The following is a 14,306-nucleotide window of genomic DNA, read 5'->3' as shown; positions in this document are numbered from 1 at the left end:
CAAAAATGGGCAGAAGACCTAAACAGACATTTCTCCAAAGAAGATATACAGACTGCCAACAAACACATGAAAGAATGCTCAACATCATTAATCATTAGAGAAATGCAAATCAAAACTACAATGAGATATCATCTCACACCAGTCAGAATGGCCATCATCAAAAAATCTAGAAACAATAAATGCTGGAGAGGGTGTGGAGAAAAGGGAACACTCTTGCACTGCTGGTGGGAATGTGAATTGGTTCAGCCACTATGGAGAACAGTATGGAGGTTCCTTAAAAAGCTACAAATAGAACTACCATATGACCCAGCAATCCCACTACTGGGCATATACCCTGAGAAAACCATAATTCAAAAGAGTCATGTACCAAAATGTTCATTGCAGCTCTATTTACAATAGCCCAGAGATGGAAACAACCTAAGTGCCCATCATCCGATGAATAGATAAAGAAGATGTGGCACATATATACAATGGAATATTACTCGGCCATAAAAAGAAATGAAATTGAGCTATTTGTAATGAGGTGGATGGACCTAGAGTCTGTCATACAGAGCGAAGTAAGTCAGAAAGAAAAAGACAAATACCGTATGCTAACACATATATATGGAATTTAAGAAAAAAAAAGTCATGAAGAACCTAGGGGTAAGGCAGGAATAAAGACGCAGACCTACTAGAGAACGGACTTGAGGTTATGGGGAGGGGGAAGGGTGAGCTGTGACAGGGCGAGAGAGAGTCATGGACATATACACACTAACAAACGTAGTAAGGTAGATAGCTAGTGGGAAGCAGCCGCATGGCACAGGGATATTGGCTCGGTGCTTTGTGACAGCCTGGAGGGGTGGGATAGGGAGGGTGGGAGGGAGGGAGACACAAGAGGGAAGAAATATGGGAACATATGTATATGTATAACTGATTCACTTTGTTATAAAGCAGAAACTAACACACCACTGTAAAGCAATTATACCCCAATAAAGATGTTAAAAACAAAAACACAAACACGTGGAGGCTAAAGAATTTGCTACTAAAAACCCAATGGATCACTGAAGAAATCAAAGAGGAAATAATACCTAGAGACAAATAACACTGAAAAGATGATGATCCAAAACATACGGGACGAGAAAAAGCAGTTCTAAGAGGGAACTTTACAGTGATACAAGCTTATGTCAGGAAGCAAGAAAAAACTCAAATAAAGAACCTAACTTACCCCTGAAGAAACAAGCAAAAGAAGAAACAAAACTCAAAGTTAGTAGAAGGAAAGAAACCATAAAGATCAGAGCAGAAATAAATGAAACAGAGACTTAAAAAAACAACAGAAAAGATCAATGAAACTAAAAGCTTGCTCTCTGAAAAGATAAACAAAACCAATAAACCTTTAGCCAGATTCATCAGAGAAAAAGAGAAATGGTCCAATCAGAAATGAAAAAGTATAAGTTACAACACCACAGAAATACAAAAGGTCAAAAGAGTCTACTGAGAACAACTATATGCCAATAAAATGAAAAACCTAGAAGAAACAGACAAATTCTTGGAAAGGTACAATCTCCCAAGAGTGAACCAAGAAGAAATAGAAAAGTATGAATACATCAATTATCAGTAATGAAACTGAATCAGTAATTTAAAAAAAAAAACAAACTCCAAACAGACAAAAGTTCAGGACCAGATGGCTTCACACGTGAATTCTACCAAACATTTAGAGAAGAGTTAACAGCTATCCTTCTCAAACTATTCCAAAAAAATTGCAGAGGAAGGAACATTTCCAAACTCATTCTCTGAGGCCAGAATCACCCTAATACCAAAACCAGACAAACATATTGAGAAAAAAAAATTACCGGCCAATATCACTGCTGAAGATAGATGCAAAACTCCTCAACAGGAGATAAGCAAATTCAATCCAACAATACATTAAAAGGATCATTCACCTTTGTCAAGTAGGATTTACCCCAGGGATGCAAGGATTTTTCAATACTTACAAGTCAATCAATGTGATACACCACATTAACAAATTGAAGAATTAAAACCATATGACCATCTCAATAGATGCAGAAAAACCTTACATTAAAGTTCAACATTTATGATAAAAACTCTCCAGAAAGTGGGCATAATAAAGGCCATATATGACAAATCCACAGCTAACGTCATGCTCAATTTCCTCTAAGATCAGGAACAAAACAAGGATGCCCACTCTTGCCACTTTTATTCAACATAGTTTTAGAAGTCCTAGCCACAATCGGACAAGAAAAAGAAATAAAAGGAGTCCAAATTGGAACAGAAGAAGTAAAACTGTCATTATCTAGAAGTGACATGACACTATACATAGAAAATCCTAAAAGCACTACCAGAAAACTACTAGAGCTTATCTATGAATTCAGTAAAGTTGCAGGATACAATACTAATATACAGAAATCTGTTGCATCTCTATACACCAACAGTGAACTATCAGAAAGAGAATGTAAGAAACAACCCCATTTACCACCACATCAAAAAGAATAAAATATCTAGGAATAAGCCTACCTAGCGAGGTAAAAGACCTGTACTCGGAAAAATATAAGACACTGATGAAAGAAACTGAAGAAGACACAAATAGAAAGATATACCTGTGTTCTTGGATCGAAAGAATTAACATTGTTAAAATGACCATACTACCCAAGGCAATCTACAGATTCACTGCAATCCCTATCAAATTACCAATGGCATTTTTCACAGAACTAGAACAAATAATTTTAAAACTTGTATGGAAACACAAAAGGCACTGAATAGCTAAAGCTATCTTGAGAAAGAAGAACAGAGATGGAGGAATCATGCTTCCAGACTTCAGATTATACTACAAAGCTACAGTAATAAAAACAGTACGGCACTGGCACCAAAAAAAAAGAGACACATAGATCAATGCAACAGGATAGAGAGCCCAGAAATAAACCCACACACCTATGGTCAATTAATCTATGACAAAGGAGGCAAAAATATACAATGGAGAAAAGACAGTCCCTTCAATAAGTGGTGCTGGGAAAACTGGACAGCTATACATAAAAGAATGAAATTAGAACATTCTCTAACACCGTATACAAATATAAACTCAAAATGTATTAAAGACCTAAATATAAGACCTATACTATAAAACTCCTAAAAGAAAACATAAGCAGAACACTCTGACATATATCACAGCAATATATTTTTGGATCCGTCTCTTAAAGCAAAGGAAACAGAATCAAAAGTAAATAAATGGGACCTAATTAAACTTAAAATCTTTGGCACAGCAAAGGAAACAACTGACAAAACGAAAAGACAACCTACTGAATGGGAGAAAATATTTGCAAATGATATGACTGAAAGGGGTTAATACCCCACATATATAAACAACTCATACAACTCGTAATCAAAAAAACAAATAACCCATTTAAAAAATGGGCAGAAGAACTGAACAGACATTTTTCCAAAGAGGAAATGAAGATGGCTGATGGGCAAAAAGATACTCAACATCGTTAATTATCAGGGAAATGCAAATCAAAACCACAATGAGATATCACCTCACACCTGTCAGAATGGCTATCATCAAAAAGAACGCAAATGACAAATGACAAGGATGTGAAGAAAAGGGAACCATGCTACACTGTTGGTGAAATGTAAACTGGTGCAGCCACTGTGGAAAACAGTATGGAGGTTTCTCAAAAAACTAAAAATACAACTACCATATGATCTAGCAATTCCACTCCCAAGTATATACCCCCAAAAAACAAAGACACTAATTCAAAAAGATACATGAACCCTAATGTTCAGAGCAGCATTATTTACAATCACCAAGGTATGGAAGCAACTGAAATGTCCACCAACAGATGAATGGATAAAGATATGGCATATATATATATAATAGAACAGAATACTACTCAGCCATAAAAAAGAATGAAGTTTTGCCATTTGCAGCAACATGGACAGACCTGGAGGGCATTATGCTAAGTGAAGTAGTAAGTGAGACAAAGAAAGACAAATACTACAAAATATCACTTATATGTGGTATCTAAAAATAAAACAAACTAGTGAATAAAACAAAAAGAAAGCAGACTCACAGATATAGAGGGTAAACTAGTAGTTAACAGTGGGGAGAGAGAAGGGGAAAGGGGCAATATAGGCACAGGGGATTAAAATTAAGGGTTATTATGGGATTATATTAAATCATGTCTGTGAAACTTTTGAAAAGTATAAGGCACTACAAAATTTTAAAAATCTTTCATTCAACTAAAAAAACATAGAATGAATCAATGAATGAATAAACAAATAAGAACACTAAAATAAAACCAACTAACCCAAATGAAGCTAGGAAGAGAAAAAATAAATGGGACAAATAGAAAAGGGAAAGCAAGATGGCAGACAAACTCAAACATACCTGTAATTACATTAAACATTAATAATCTAAACCAGCACTATCTAATAGGATCTTTCTATACCTACACCGCCCAATATGGTAGCCACTAACCTAGCCATGTGTGTCTACAAACACTTAAAAAATCTGGCTAGTGACCCTGAAGAAATGAACTTTCAACCTGATATAACTTCAGTAAATTTTTACCAGAAATGTTAGTCAATATGGCTGTCATATTATATAGTGGAGAAAATCCTCTAATTTAAAAGGAAGAAACTGATAAGCTAGATAAAAAAGCAAGCCCCAAACACAGACTGTCCACAAGAAATACTTTCAATATAAAATAAACAGATACATTAAAACTAAAAGAATAAAAATAAATACACCATGAAAACAAAAAGTCAGAAAACTGAAAAGGCTTTATTACTATGAGACAAAAGTAGACCTTAAAGAAGAATATTACCAGAAATAAAGAGGAACATTTCATAATATAATCATCAATTCATCAAGGAGATACAACAATCTTAAATGTGTATGTATCTAACAAGACTTCAAAATACATAAGGCAAAAACTGACAAAACTGAAAGAAGAAAAAGACAAATCCACAACACAGATTTTACTGCTGCTCTCTCAGTAACTGACAGAAGAGGAAAACAGAAAATCAGTAAGAATACAGATGACTTAACACTATGAATAAACTTTCCCATGTTGACATTCACAGAACACTACAACTAACAACAGCTGAATATACATTCATTTCAATTACATAAGGAATTTTCACCAAGATAGAGCATAGGCTAGGCCATAAAATTAGTCTCTATGTTTTTTTTTAAAACTAAATTATACAGAGTATGTTTTGTGACAACAATAGAATTAAATTTGAAGTCAAAAACAAAACTGGTTAAATCCACAAATACCTGGAAAATTTTAAACTCATATATAGTCTGTAAGTTTAAAAAAAGTAACAAAATCAATTAGAAAATATTTTGAAAAGATGACAATGAAAACATAACACATCAAAATTAGTTAGATGGAGATACAACAGTGTTAGGAGAAAAAATTGTAGATTAAATACTCATTCGAAAATAAGAAAGATTTAGAATCAAAGACCTACACAACCCACTTCAGGAAGCTAGAAAAAGAAGAGCAAATTAAATACAAAATAGGTAATAGGAAAGAAACAGTAAAAAGAGAGTGGAAATCAATAAAATAGAAAATACACAACTAGAAAATTAATGAAACTAAAAGGCAATTCTTTGAAAAGATTAATAAAATTGATAAACCTAAAACTATTCTAAAGGAAACAATGAGAAAATAGAAATAGCCAAAATCAGGAATGAAAGAGGGGACATAACTACAGACTCAACAGACATTAAAAGGACAATAAAGGAATATTACAATATTATGACAATAAATTCAAAAATTTAAATGAAATAAATTCCTTGCAAACCTTAATTCCAAAACTAACTCAAGAATAAAGAGAAAACATTTAATACAGATATTAAAGAAATTAAATGTGTGCTTTAAGCATCCCACAAAGAAAACTCCAGGCCCAAACAGTTTGACTAGTGAGTTTTAACAATCCTTTAAGGAAGAAATCACACCAATCCTGCACAAACTCTTCTACAAATGGAAGAACAGGGAACATTTCCTAATTCATACGTGAGGCCAGCATTACCCTTACAACAAAACCCAATACCCCTCATAAACACAGATGCAAATATTCTCAACTAATTGTGAGCAAATCATATCAGAAAAAATATATATAAAATAAAATGTGCTTGTAAGTATATATAAATAAAATATTTTATAATTAAATAAACAAAAATAACCAAATAAGAGTATATCCCAGAAATTCAGGTTGCTGTAACATTCAAAAATCAACCAATGTAATTCTCCATACTAACAGAATAAAGGAGAAAAATCATATGATTATATAAATAGATGCAGAAAAAGTATTTGACAAAATCCAATGCTATTCAAGACACCAACTCTTAGAAAAAAATAAAAATAGAGGAGAATTTACTCAGTCTAAAAGGGCATACATGAAAAGCCCACAGCTAACATCATGCTTAAAGGTGAAAGATAAATGCTTTCCACTTAAGATAAAGAACAGGTAAGGATGTCCACTCTCACCACTTCTATTCAACACTATATTGAAGGCCTAGCGAGTGAAATAAAATAACAAAAAATTAACAAATGGGATAAAACACCTAGAGATCGGAAAGGAAAAAAAGTGTCTTTATTCACACATAATATAATCATGTACTAAGAATCAACCAAAAAAACCGAACACTAGTACTTGTGAATTTAGCAAGGTGACAAGATACAAGGTAAATATACAAAAATCCACTGTAAACGTACATGCTAGCTGCAAATACACAAAAAATAAGATTTATTTTTTTCATTCCATTTCCAACAGCACCCCAAGAAAATAAAATATAAAAAATATAACAAAAGATGATAGTAAGACCTCTACACTGAAAATTCCAGAACACTGTGAGAGAAATTAAAGAAGACTTAAAGAGATGGAGAGATATACCACATGCATGATGGGTTGGAAGACTCTCTATTTTAAGATATTAATTCTCCCAAAATTGATCTATTGATGCAAAACAATTCCAATCAAAATATCAGTACATACTTTTGTTGAAAGTGATAGGCTGATTCTAAAATTTATTTTAAAAATGCAAAGAACTTAGAGTAGCAAACAATTTTCAAAAAGAACAAAATCATAGAACTTACACTACCTTATTCCAAGACTTACCCTAAACTTGCAGTAATTACAACAGTTTATTTACTGGCCAAGGAGAGACATACAAGCCAAGGGAACAGAACAGAGTCTAGAAATTAACCCACAAATATATATGCTCAATTGTATTTAAAACAAAGGAGCCTAAGTAATTCAACAAAGAAAGGTTAGCCTTCTCAACAAATGATGCTGGAACAAGTGGAAATCCACGTGGAAAAACTGAAATTTGACACTTACTACATACCATAAGCAAAAATTAACTCAAAATGAATCGCTGATAAACGAAAAAGCCAAAGCTACAAAACTTCTTGAAAAAAACATAGGAGAAAATCTTCACAACCTTGAGATGTGCAAAAATTAGGACACCAAAAGCAGTAACTACGAAAAATTAATGATAAAAGAAAATAATTAATAAATTGGACTTCATAAAAGAAAACAGAATGGCCAATAAAGACTTAAAGTAATGCTCTACATCACTGGTGTTCAGGGAAATATCACATGAAATATTACTACACATAGTAGGATGGTCAAAAAAGTACAAAGGCTGAAAATTCCAAGTGCTTGCAAAGGTGTAGAATAACTGGAATTCTCATATATTGCTGGTAGGAGTGTAAAATGGTCCAAACACTTTGGAAAACTATGGCATTCTTCCAAGAGAAAAACATGTCCACCAAATGACTTGTACACAAACATTCACAGTAGCTTTATTCATACTAGCGCAAACTAAAAAACCACCCAAATGACTTTGAACAGATAAGACAGATAAGCAAATTATGGTATATTCATACACTGGAATGTAGCAATAAAGAGAAAGGAAATACTGATACATGCAATTACGTGAGTTGCAAAAACATTATGTAAAGCCAAAGAAGCCCGACACAAAAAGGATCATATTACAGTTGACCCTTGAACAATGTGGGGGTTAGGGGTGCTGATCCTCCGTGCAGTGGAAAATCCACGTGTAACTTTACAGTTGGCCATCCATATCTATGGTTCCACATCCGCAGATTCAACTAACCAACTGTAGATCGTGCAGTACTATAGTACATATTCCTCGAAAAGGATCCACGTACAAATGAACCTGTGCAGTCCAAACCCGTGTTGTTCAAGAGTCAATCATATATGAATATTCATATGAAATTCTAGAACAGCGAAAACTAATCTATAGTGTGCTAAAGCAGATCTATGCCTGCCCAATCCCAGAGTGGAGGAGGAGAGAGGGTGAGGAGGAACTGATTGCAAAGAGCCATGAAGAACTTTATGGGGAATGGAAATGCTATCTTAACTGACAGTTAAAAAGGTATATTTACTAAATAGTACAATTAATATAGGATTATTTTATTATATATAAATTATACCTCAGTAAAGCTCATTTTAAAAGTTAAAAGAAAAAAAAATAGAAACCCTGACAGTCAAGATATGCTTTCCAGCCTCACATGGATCCTCAATGGTTCCCAGCAATTCATTTGCTTCTTTTATCACCTAAGCAAAGTTGTTTCAAATCTATACTATTTCCTCAGTCCCTCCATCCTACTTCTACTCCCAAGTTGTCATCTCAGATGATGATTTTACCTTCTACTTCACAAAGGAAACAGAGAACATCAAGCAGAAACACCATCAATAATCTGCTCCCCTTCTTATTTATCTGCTACCTCCTCCTTATTTATCTGTATTTGTATACATCTTTACTACTTCCCTCTAGCTCAGAAGAGAAGGTGATCCTACTTCCCGTCTAAGCTTACCCCTTCCCCTGGAAGCTTGCTCACCCAAACTTAGCATTCTCCTCAGCAATATTTATCCCTCTCTTCCTAAAAACATTTTCTCAAAAAGACCTCCCAACCAACCTGATTCCCCTAGCTATCATTCTGTCTTTCCTACCCTTCACTGTCAGTATAAGTTTCTCTGTTCTTCTTCAGTCAACTTCAGTGTGATGTGGGCACTGAGCATTCATTCAAACTACTCTCTCTAAGGTATATGTTATACAACTTAATAGGTATGTATAAATGTACATGCTATATATTGCAACAAAAAGACTTATGTATGTTGCAGAGAAGAACAGCAATAGCAACAAGAACAACAAAGAACAGGACAGTGTGTCTCTAATAAAGGGAAGCAAGTGCCCTTAATCAATTGACATAAATGTTTAGTTGCCCTGGCAGATATATCCCCATGGAATGAGGATTCTTAACCTGTGATCCTTGTGTAAACTCCTGGGAGTTTTACAAACTCCCCTGAAATAAACAACTTTGTATATAAATTTCTTTTTGAAGAAAAGATCACTTTTATCAGATTCTCAATGGGGTCAGCAACTCAATCCCACAATTGTGGAAAAAGTACCTCTATCTTCTTTTCTCATTAAGATTTTCTAACTCCCTCTGTGCTGAGTTATATTCCAAAAAAATTTTTTTTCTATATAATATTCCTACCATTACAAAATATGCTGGATAGTCAATAAAACTATCCAGGTGTATTTCTCACTATGAATTAAGATACTGCGTTCTCAAATAAGATAGGCTTTCATGAGCCAATTATCATCTCAGGGTACACTGCCAAAAATTTAATTTCTGAAACTACAAGAAGGCCAGATTGTCAAACATGATGATTCAACTGAGAGTATAATCCTCTGAAGATTGTACCTATGAGTCCAATTATCCCTAAACATCTCTAGCTCATCACTCACTAAGCACAACATACCTTTCTCTTCCTGAAAATAAGCATGAGGGTTTGGCCTGCATTCCTATCCTCTGTGAGTCCTCTCACCCCAGACCTGGCTAGAGACAAAGCAGACCCAGCATTCTCTTCCTTTTTGTCCCAAAGATAAATATATAAATACAACCTATTTTAAAGACTTAAATGTTAATTTCTATGAAAAGCAAACAGAAGTAACAGACTCTGAAATATCTTGGCACTCTTTTCCCTTATTTTACAGTACTACTCTTTCCTGCTTCTCCTAATTTTCCAACTACTTCTACTTAATATCCTTTATTTTCTGTCTGGCTCCTCAGTATTGGTATTCTTCTTTCTTTTCAATTACCCTAGGCAATTCATCCATTCTAATGGCTTCAATGAGCAATGATTCTCACAATGTATCTCCACCCTCTTACCTTTATCTATAACCTAAGATCCATATTTCTACCATTTCCTGGACACCTCCAAGTAGATGTCTCCCAGGCATTTTCATATCCTAACTAATAATATTATCTAAGTTCTCATATATATTTTAGGTTCCCATATGTTGTTCCTCTAAATACAATTTTCTCAAGTAGCTGCTTTGGTTAGTTTTAGTACATACTTACTGATGAACTGTCAGTTGACTCATTGTTTTTTTCACACTTTTGTTTCTTGTTCTTTTTTTTCTTCTCTTTTTTTACTTTTCTTGAATGTTTGTCTTTTTTCTTCTTTTTCTTCACAGAGTGTTCCTATAAATAATCATGTTTAAAAGGTAAGAATTTAGTTTAGCTTACTTTAAAAGGAAGTATTTTGAGGAAAAGAAACCTCTATATTCCAAAAAACTTTAAATCTTTCATGAAAGGAAACAAGGAATATGACTAAATAAATAATTTCTTCTAAGAAACTTTACCATACTTCTATAATATATGCCACTACTAATAAATCATATAGCTAAAATTTCTTAGAAAAATATGAGGGAAGTTTTATTTGTAGATACATTGACAGATATAATCAAATAAACACATATATGCACAGACATACGTGTGTGTGTATCTCCTTCAATAGGCCCAAAAGAATTTATAGAAGATTACTAGCCACATAAAATATAACAAGATAGCATAAACTGTGGGAAGAGAAAACAAGGATTGAGACAATCCCCCTAAAAAAAAAAAGAAAAAGAAATAAAAGCATGACATTAAGCTTAAAACGCATAACTTTTTAGATCCATAAACTTGCCACAAGTGGGCTAGAAATTTGAAGCTAAGTTTTCTACCAGCCAACTCAACTAACAAAATCTTTCCAATGTCATTATGTCCAAAATATTATTTGGCCAGAGAGAGAAAATATTCAGTAATGCCAACTATGTGATATTCATTCTGTAACTTGCAAAAATAGTCTATAAAGTTACTCCTCCAATATTAACTTGAATAAGTACAAAAAGAAAAAAAAAGACAGATAAGCTTACATCAAGTAAGCCTGTTAGTATTCACCTGTGAGATTTGTTCAAGTCGCTTATTCACATCAGGTAGCATCCATGTTTCCTTACCCCAAAGTCGTTTAAGTTCTTTACGCCTTTCTTCCTTTTCAAAATTGGCTTTAGCCTAAAACAGTGAAAAAAGAAAAATTAAAAATTGATCCACTTGCCTTTCACAAAAAAGCAAAACAAAAACTTCTCCCTCTTTCATATAAGGCTTACCAGGAATTTGCTTCTACCAAAGTATAAGAAAGATTTAAACAAAAAACTCTCCTTCCACATTACCAATTGCATTACCAATTACCAGTCTCTAGTGAAATGAGCCACCAATCAAAGACAGAATCCGGGGACCTACTGTAGACCCTTCCCTCTCCCTAAGCTCCCTACCTCAAATATGACTTGAATCTCTTTTCTCTTCACTATCGCACTGATACTGCCTGACACTTTCGTAACTATTTGGGGACTGACCTCCACACCTTCAGTCTGCAGTGCCCAAACTCCTCTACCAACACCCCCAAAATGCTTCAGGAAGAATCACCTTTCTAAAAACAAATGATTATATTGCTAATTTTTATTCATCTTTCAACAACAGTCAAATAAAGTAAGATCTTTCTAGGAAGTTGTTCCTGCCTTTTCATTCTTCCCCCAAATTTCAAAGCTGGGGTTGGTCCTTCTCAAACCTCTGTACGTAGCTCTACTATACAATTTATCACAAACCCTACTCTCTCCAAAAACTGCCTGAAATATCAGAGACAAGGATGAAGCATATTTATTATACACGTATATTACATATGCTGAAATCAGGGAACAACACCAACCTTTCACCTAAGACTTATTGCCCTCTCTTCCTCTGTAAATCTGGCTGTAGTCGCTACACCTTCTCCTTCCTGTCTGTATACCGGCTCCTTCTCGTCTGCATTTAAACTCGTTTTAAACTGTTCCAGCTTAAAACAAAATCCATCACTTGTTTCACCTTACATTGCTCTCCAACTACAACTTTTCCCCTTCATTGCCACACTTCTTACATCTTGTCAGATAATTCAATAGTACAGTTTACTTCCTGCATTCTTTATGTTACCTCTACCCCATCTCAATCTTAATGAGAAATAGAATGCTTCTCAACCTTTTTCGAAGTGCTGATTTCTCTGGGTCTCTTGTCTCAATCCTTGTTTGCATCAGTAAGTATTTACAATAAGCCAATAACTGATATAAATAGTTTAAAAGGAGAATGAAACGGTCTACTCTGACAAGGCTTACATGTGTTCCTGGAAACGGAAAATTTCATTTCAGATATAGCAAGAGCGAGGATTGAGACTATATAAAACGCAGAGAGAGTCGTTGTAAGTGGCGGAGTTCTTCGAAAGTGCGCAGCTCAGGTGATCAGGTGATAGAAATGTCAAGAATGGATGATTTAAAAGATATGGAAATTCAGAGGAAATAAACAAGTCTTACTGAAAAGAGTATGAGCAACTGGAGCCTGCCAGAGCATCTAGGAGGCAGAAAATACCCAAGAATTTGCGGGCATTCCAAAGGGAGACATCTACCCCCACACAACCAGGTAAGGTGAGATACCAAGGCTGCGGGGAGGCAGGAGAACCAGAGGCCTGGCTCCCAGAAAGCCTCCACTCTCTCAATTCTAAATGGTTCACGAAGCCCCCAAACAGAGGTACCTGTCCCAACACCTCGGTCCTGGAAATCCAAGTCTGTTCTTTACGCTCGTCGACGACCCTCGCATTTTCAAACCCACCACCGGCAGCCGCCATAGTGATTGTCGTAAAGTTGGGAAGCCGTCACAAAATCTCAGTTTACGACTGTCGTAATTTACTAAACAAACCGGGACTTCCGACTAGGAGGAGGAGGGGCGCTGTCCACCAGCAGAGCATGCGCAGATCTGATTGTTGCTTACTATTCGGGTGAATTGTCTAACCCGTGGTTTTAGAGGAAGCAGGAAGATTTAGCCGGGGAATTGCCCACCTTCGTATATCGAGATTGCGCTGAGCAGGACTGGTGTAGGTGTACATTTGTTACGCGTTTTGCAAGGTTCTGACGGCATTTTCAGCTATCAGCTATGTCCTCTTAAAATCTCCGCAGTAAGTTAGACACTCAGGGAGGTTAAATCCGCACCTTTCAAAGATTTCCACCAAAGCGCCCTTCCCGCCAAAGAGGTTTCCCTGTGCAGGAGGAATGGAACGAAGGAAGGTTGGCCAGAAAGGCAATGCAAGGTAGCAGGAGGGCAAAATTGCTTTGAAGAGTCAATGTTTTGCTTTGGTGGACTTTTGTAAAGTACAGTATATGAAAACGTCATGTGAATTTTGCATTGCACTTCATAATTTCTACGAGCTTATTTAAAGTGTAACATTTTTTCTGACATATTATTTGTTCATACTTATTCACTCAAGCATTTTTCATTACAGTGTGCAATTACCTATTTGTGTGTTCCTGTTTTATGCTACAATAAAAATAGAAGTGAGGGGTTTTCTTCCCTCTCCTGAGAACAAGGAAAATAAAGGGAACAGTGAACAGGCTAGAGAAGAAACATAACCTGGCCTGAAAGAGCTAATCACCCCTTATTTTATTTTAACTGTTACTAATCTGTAGTGTCTGTAACTGGATTTGTACTTCACAAAGCTAACCTATCACTCCCTAACTTTGTGTAAATTACATCCTCCTCCTGGTGTTTACATTTACTATGCTCCCTTGTAACAAATCACCCCCTGTAGCTTTTGGCTTCACAAAGAAGGTCGCTGGCCTATAAACCAGAGACAAAAGGACCCAATTACCAGGCTGCCTAATGCCAGCTATGACTGTTTTGAAAAAATGCAAGGAGAAAAAGAATGCCAGGGGGGCACAGTTCTTGAGGTGCTAACCTGCCATGTCTTCCCTTCTGCCTGGCAGAGGAATAAAGCCATCTCTCTATCCTCCAAAGTCTCTGTCTCTGTATTCTGTTCAGCATCCGTGCACAGAGAGCCAAGGTTTTTTGGCAACATCTCCCAAACATAGAACTTTAAGTTCCATGAAGAATAAGACATTCTAAAGTATTAATCAAGTGCTTTGA

At 35.4% G+C, this 14,306-nt stretch overlaps 1 protein-coding gene across 3 annotated transcripts in view; it reads right to left on the bottom strand.

The window, feature by feature from the left end:
• Nucleotides 1-13,037, bottom strand: part of CWF19L2 (CWF19 like cell cycle control factor 2) — a 193,507-nt gene extending 180,470 nt beyond the window's left edge. For all 3 annotated transcript variants that reach the window (XM_060160317.1, XM_060160319.1, XM_060160320.1), the window contains exons 1-3: nt 12,922-13,037; nt 11,268-11,378; nt 10,404-10,526 (exon numbers count right to left, since the gene is read on the bottom strand). In XM_060160317.1, the coding sequence (XP_060016300.1) occupies nt 10,404-10,526; nt 11,268-11,378; nt 12,922-13,014 (327 nt within the window). In that variant the 5' untranslated portion in view covers nt 13,015-13,037. The remainder of the gene's footprint in view (nt 1-10,403; nt 10,527-11,267; nt 11,379-12,921) is intronic.
• Nucleotides 13,038-14,306: the final 1,269 nt, after the last annotated feature.

The sequence above is a fragment of the Lagenorhynchus albirostris genome, chromosome 9, assembly GCF_949774975.1.
Source record: "Lagenorhynchus albirostris chromosome 9, mLagAlb1.1, whole genome shotgun sequence".
Taxonomy (NCBI): domain Eukaryota; kingdom Metazoa; phylum Chordata; class Mammalia; order Artiodactyla; family Delphinidae; genus Lagenorhynchus; species Lagenorhynchus albirostris.
The sequence above is the reverse complement of the archived record's forward strand: the minus strand, read 5'-3'. Positions and strand labels throughout refer to the sequence as shown.